This window comes from Puma concolor, chromosome B4, assembly GCF_028749965.1.
Source record: "Puma concolor isolate L17-30 chromosome B4, mPumCon1.1.hap2, whole genome shotgun sequence".
Lineage (NCBI taxonomy): Eukaryota > Metazoa > Chordata > Mammalia > Carnivora > Felidae > Puma > Puma concolor.
This window is the reverse complement of record NC_141673.1, coordinates 16,004,791-16,011,283: the sequence shown is the minus strand read 5'-3', so window position 1 is coordinate 16,011,283 and position 6,493 is coordinate 16,004,791. Positions and strand designations below refer to the sequence as shown.

Sequence of the window (6,493 nt, the reverse complement as noted above, 5' to 3'; positions counted from 1 at the left end):
TTGGATTATAATTGAAGTTACCTTATCATTTTGGAGGTTCATGGTACTATTCCCTCTTCTTTTACATTTGTTTGAAATTTTGTAATAATAATAAAAATATTTTAAGTACATGTTACTGAGCCCACTGCAGACCTTCTGAATCAGAATCCCTGAGGACAGGGCTCACCAGTGTGTATTGTTAACAAGTTCTCCAGCTGATTCTGCTGCACACCAACATTTAAGAAACAGTGTTCAATGACTCAGAAGGCAAGAAACCAAACTTCCAACCTTTTCAAAGTCTGCATATATCCATTTGCATTTTCTGACTATAAAAGACAGTTGTGGGCAGAAATTAATTTAGCCTTCAGGTGCTTCTAGAGTGACCTGGGGTGGGGGGCGTCCCTTCCTCCCATAGCAGCCCCAGGCACCTCTCTTGTAGAGCACTTATCCAGCTGTTTTATAGTTCTCAACTTTCTCCTTCACCGAACCAAGACAACTTACGACAAACACGGTCATACCAAAATATTTATCCCCACACCTCGCAAAGGTACATAGAAGGTGCTCAGGCAATGTTTATTGAAATTATTATTTACCTGATTAGCAAATGAATCATTAACAAACATAAGGTTGGGGCTCATGTCTTTACTATAATAATATAATCTTTACTATATAAGATCCACGAAGGTAGGAATATTGTTTGTCTTAGTTTCTTTGTTTATTGTGTCTCTCAATAGAATGTAAACTCCAGGAGGTGGAGGGGAGAGGAGGACACTTGTCTACCTTGTTCACCTCTGAGCCTTTCAGTACCATGCAAAGTGTAAATCTCACGTCTGGTGGCTTCAGTGCTCAAGGAAACCCACCATCCTGTGCTCTTGCGGACCTGTGTCACCTGCTTCCAGTCAAGCCAATGGATGGGCTGTTTGTGGTGGTCAATAAATGCTGTCCAGAGACAGAGGTGACAGCAGCGAGCAAGAAGGACAAGGACCCAGCCCTCCTGAGGCTTGCATTCTGATGTGGAGAGGCATACAATGAACAAGGAAACAAATAATTTTAGACAGTGGTGAGCTGGGTAGAGAAAATAAAACACCAGGCAAGCAATTACAATAAAATGTTAGGCTCAGGAAGGACAGGACACACGGAGGCTGCAACAGTGGAGGCAGAGGGCATGCCAGGTGATCTGAAAGTGATGAATCCTGCACTGTCCCCTTCTGGGCTGCTCACGCATCCGCTCCGAGGGCTCTAGCAGCCTCCCAGGTCTGTACAAGCAGCGCCAACTCCACGCCTTTGTGGGAATGCCTGCTAGAGGGCTACTCGGGAAGCGTTACGAGCATAAGTCACCTCTGTCTTACTGCCAAATCCCTAATCCTGCCCCTCCCATCACCCCCTCCTCACTGGATGATTTCTGCGAATGGCCTAAATAAGCCAAGTCAGAAAACTGGACATCACCCTTCTGTGCCCCTCACTGGCCACATCCAGTCACTACCAAGGGTGGTGGATGAGTCACCTCTCCCTGCCCCCACTACAAAGTCTCTATTTCAGACCATTGTGATCTCTTTCCCAATGACCTCTGCCTCTAGTAACAACCTGCGGGCACCACCTGACCACAAATCAAGTCCTGTATGCTCAGAACCCTTCTGGGATAAATTTCTTAGCATGACCCTCCCAATCTGATCCTCACCTACCTCCCCAAGAAATTGCGCAATACCTCTCATTCCCGTGGGCATGTGTGGCCATGCCAGGCTCCAGTCCTCAAACATACTGCATATGCCCTCTTTCGTGTCCTTACTGCTGTCTGTAACACCCCTTAACCCCCTCAACTGCCTTACGAATTCGGCTCTTGGCTTAATCATCACTTCCTCTGGGGGAACCAGCCTCCTAGGCTCAGTTTCCTATCTCCTCTCTTGGTCCCCGCCATACTCACACTCTCCCTCACGGCAGGCAGGACTTGCTATATTTGCTTTAGATTTTGAGCTCTGGAGAATAAAAACTGCATCATTCACTATTGTGTCCAGGGGCAAGAGAGCCACACTGAACCCCAGTGGTCCTCCTCTGAAAAGTGCGGACAACAATCTTATGTCAGTTGTATTGTGTGGATTAAATGAGATAGTGCATGGAAATGCCTATCGCAGTGGAGGCACACTCCATACATAAATGGTAGCTATTACTATTACGATGTTCGCACTGAAACTGAACAAGCATTTTATTGAAGTTCGAAATACATTCAGAAAAATGCATAAAATCATAAGTGTACGTAGCTCAGTGAATTTCCATAAATGAACACGTTCTTGTTACCAGCCCCTAGACAGCACTGTTTGTAAACCCAAGTGTGTTACCACCTCACAGAGGTCCTCCCCGGTCCCCGCCTGCTACATAGCCCTCATCGCTGGACAACCTATAGAATCTAGTTACATATTTTATCTATCATCTGTCTCCCTTCATTCCAGTATAAGTTCCAGGAAGGTAGGGATTTTTAAAAAGTCTGCTTTGTTCACAGCTGTGTCCCCAACTCCTAGACTAGTGCTGGGCACATAGTAGGTGCACAATAAAAATTTGCCAAGGAATGAATGAATACCCGCTTATTTTCATTTCTTTAAGCTCCCAGGTGCTGCAGCACTGTCAGGGTGGACAGCTAGTGCCATCCCAGGTTAGACAGCACAGGGCGGGGACGGCATGCACCAGCTCCCACTGCCCACCTGCCAGTTCTTTCTCCTCACTTTCCTTGCCAGCCCACCCCACCTCACCCCACCTGCATTTTTCATGTATAATTAAAATAAGAATAATAATAACGGCTGCAATAACAGACGGCCTTGGTCCCCCAGCATCCCCCAAGAACTCCCAGGGACACCCAACACTCCAGGTGGCGGCACCTGCGGGCACTGGTCAAGCTCCCGCTTTTATCTCCCAGGGAGAAATCGAGGGTGCGAGAGAATCCTCCTGTCTTCACCGCCATGCACACCACGATCGCCACTGTCGCCTTCGGTCACCACAGGTTTTCATCGTCCGCTTTCCCGTCACCAGCCGTCGCAGCTGGAATGAATGCCAGGCTCTGTTCTGGGCTCCGGGGCTTGTGGCAGTGAATACGGTTCCTGCAGAAACAAACGGGTAATGAATGGGGCAGCGGCCGGAGCAAGAAGGGACCCGCACAGAGTGCTCAGGCACAGCCACTCTGAGGAGGCAACGCTTAGCCGAGACCAGGGTGAGACCAGGGTGGTGGGAAGGAGCTGGCCACGCGGCGCAGTGCTGGGAGGGGTAGACGGTAAAGAGAGCTGCAAGCAGAGGGAACAGCAGGTGTTGGACTCCTTCCACACCCACTGCGTCGTTTACTGCTCCCCCTAACTTGGGGGGGGGGGGGCATCTTTGCCTCGTTTTACAGACAAGGAAGCCGAGGCCCAGAAGGATTAAGGAATTTACCGAGGCAGAATTGGAACCCAGGACTCTGAAATATGCCCAACCCGGGCTCTGTCCAGCCCGCATCTTGCGCCGCCTCCTTCCTCCCGCGCCGTGACCTTAACTCGGCACGTGCTGGCCCCTTGTGCCCCCCCTCCCTCATTGTCCCACTTAGTCCTTCTTGGGGAGGGCAGACTGGGGGCCTTTGCAAGGGACCGCGGGTACCTCACCCAGCTTGGGGGCCTGGGTTAGAGACCACCCCCCCCCCTCGCCCGGCGTTAGGGACCCCGCCCGGCCGCCCCGCCCCTTCCGCGGCCGGGCCGGCGCTGCCTCTGTCCATGGTCAAAGCACCCGGGGTAATCCGCCTTTCTCTTCCGCCTGCCGAGCCCCATTCATATTCTAATCACAGCGCTGCCGGCCCGCGAACGGCCACTTTATCGGGGCCCGCGGAGACGCAGCCTGCCCCCCCACTTCCACTTCCAGCCCCCCAGCTCCTCGCCCCCCCCCCCTCTTTCTGCACTTTAAACTCAGCCGGGGAGGGGGTCCCTGGGAAAACCGCGTCCCCACTTGGACGCCGGTCTTCTCACAAACTTCGCGGCCGGCTGGGGGGCGGAGGCGAGGGCGGGAGGAGGGAGGGAGGCGGGGAGGGAGGGTCTGGGACACAGACAGACTGACAGAGTTACGGGAAGAGGCGGGGAGGGGGGTGTCAGAGAGACCAAGGGGGATAGAGACAGAGGGGCAGAGTCCTAGGGAGAGACAAAGAGACGTGGGGGCAGGGGCTGGACAGAAAGATAGGCAGCCAAAACAGGAGAAATAGAGGGACACAGAGGCCGGGAGAAGGACAGAGTGAGAGACAGAGACGGGGAGAGAAGCAGAGAAGGAGAGAGATGCAGGGAAAGGGGAGAGACCCAGTGAAGGAGATGGATAAATCCAGAGGAAGACAGAAAGTTCTGGAGGAGACGAGTCAGCCCCTCACATCCTCCCTGCCTGGCGGCCTCGTCACCAGGGGCTGGGGTCTTATGTCTCCCCCCCCCCCCCCACACACACCTTTCACCCTCAGCTCGCTCCACTCCCCCACGCGTGTCCGCGGATCCGCGTGGAAGGAAGTCGAGGCATACCTCCTCCCGCATTCCCAGGGCCCCCACTCAAAATCTGACCCGGGACCGAACCGGGAGGGGGGGGACACAAGAGGAGAGGAAAAGGAGTGGGGCCCACTCGTGGCCGCTTAGGCGACTCCCCAGGCTCCCCGAAGTCCCCTGCCGCCGCCCCCCCCCCACCGCCCCGCCCGGCCCGATGGGGGAGGGGTGGGGAGGGAGGAGGGGGCCACATCTAAGCCAATTTTGATTTCGCCTATAATGAGTGCCGGGCGAAGGCTGGAGAAGGCCTCTGGAACTTTAAATAAGAAAAACGTTGCTAATGCTATAATAGAAGGGGGAAGTCGGAGGGCTGGGATTGCGTCGCTCTGAGCCCCCCTTTTCGGAGGCGGCTTTTCTTATTCAAAACAGGCCCACAATGGGCTTCACAGTGCGCCTCGCCACGGCCCCATCTGACGAGCGGCCATTCATCAGGCCGGCTGGCCTATCAATGACATTGCTCCCATCGGGGCTCCTATAAAATGATGCTTTTTCCCATGAAACATCCGCAAACATTTTGACGGGTTTGGCTTTGCCCGGCTGGATTACTGAGTGTCCCCTCACTCGCTCGCTCTTTCTCTCTCCCCCTTCTCTGCGCTCTCTCCCTGCTCTCTCTCTCTCTCCCTCTCCTCTTTCTTCTCTTTTCTTTCTTCTTTCTCTTCCTTTTCCTTTCCTCCTCTATCCTTTCGCCCTTGCACTCTCTCTCTACGTCTCTTTCTCTCCTCACTCCCTTCCTCCCTGGGCATCTCTAGCACAGGGGATCCCCAAACCTCAGGACTTTTGGGGGGCGCCCGTGCTGTCCATGGGAAGAGCATGCATTGTGGGTTACTGGAGGAACCCGACATGGATTCCACAGGTCAGTCCTACTGGTGGGGGTTGGGGGGAGACATGGGGGTGGGGGGAGAAAAGGGAGAAGGGGAACTTCAGAAAGAGTTGCAAAAACTTCAGAAGGCTCAACTTGACAGTGGAACCCTAGGAAATAACGGAGAGCGTGCACAAGTTTTCAGTCCGTCGCGATGTGCGATGTAAGTGGATACGTGGAAGTGTGTGTGTGTGTGTGTGTGTGTGTGTGTGTGTGTGTGTAAGCGTGTGATTGTGTAAACGTGTGAGTGTGTGTGCGCGCGCGCGCTGAGGAGCGCGCTTTTGCTTGCCCCGAACACAAAGTTACGTAAAGATTCTCTGGCTCGCGGCGAGCTCGAGGTGCCGCTCGCAGAAACTTTGCGGGCCGACCGCCCCCTCCCCGGCCCGGCTCCTCCCCCGGGTTTGGGGGCCCGGGAATAGCGGTGCGCTCTGAGGCTGGTGGCTAGGGCCAGGAAGCCGAGCGGAACTCCCCAGAGGCGGGGGAGGGCGAAGGCTTCGCACAGCGCCTGGGAGGTGGGGACGGAGGCTCCGACTGGTGGAGACGCGCAGCTGGAGGGAGTGGCGGCGGCGAACACGGTGGTCCTAGGGAATCCGCGCGGGGTCGGGAGGTGGGAGCCCCGGGCCGTCCGAGGCGGGGTGTAACCTCCTTGCCCGGAAGGGGCATCCGACCACGCGCTCCGCTGCGCGGCTGTAACTCTGCTGCAAGGGGGGCAGGACGCAGTGCGGCCGGCGAGGCCTGGCGTCCGGGTCTGCAAACCGCTAGGTACTTTGGGGGCTGTGGGCGTCAGGTTTTGGGGTCGCGGCAATCCGTAACAACTGAGGAGGGAAACCAAGGAGTCTCTTACAACGAAAAAGCCCAGCGTCTCCGTTCTCCAGTAGAACTTTCTCCACCTTCCACTTCTAGCACCTTGGACGAGCCGCCAAACTTGTAGATCTAAGCAATGCTCCCTACGCCCCTTCCAGGTGGAAGAAGTTCTCTGGAAGCCCCCCCACCCCCGAATTCCCAACTGCAGTCCCCAACCAGTCCACACCAGCCGGATGCGGCCTTGGGGATTCTGGGGGGAGGTAAGCCTGGGGAGAGGCAGAGGCAGGGCGGTGAGCGCAGCCTGGGCCGAGGCGGCAGCTTAACGAGA

At 55.1% G+C, this 6,493-nt stretch overlaps 1 protein-coding gene across 3 annotated transcripts in view; it reads left to right on the top strand.

The window, feature by feature from the left end:
- Window positions 1-4,906: 4,906 nt before the first annotated feature.
- The window catches only part of RFX4 (regulatory factor X4), a 166,110-nt gene continuing 164,523 nt past the window's right edge, over window positions 4,907-6,493 (top strand). Inside the window, exon 1 of one of the 3 annotated variants that reach the window (XM_086712458.1) lies at window positions 4,907-5,355. In XM_086712458.1, coding sequence (XP_086568584.1) covers window positions 5,313-5,355 — 43 coding nt within the window. In that variant the 5' untranslated portion in view covers window positions 4,907-5,312. The remainder of the gene's footprint in view (window positions 5,356-6,493) is intronic. The other 2 variants (XM_086712457.1, XM_086712459.1) reach the window with 2 other exon arrangements.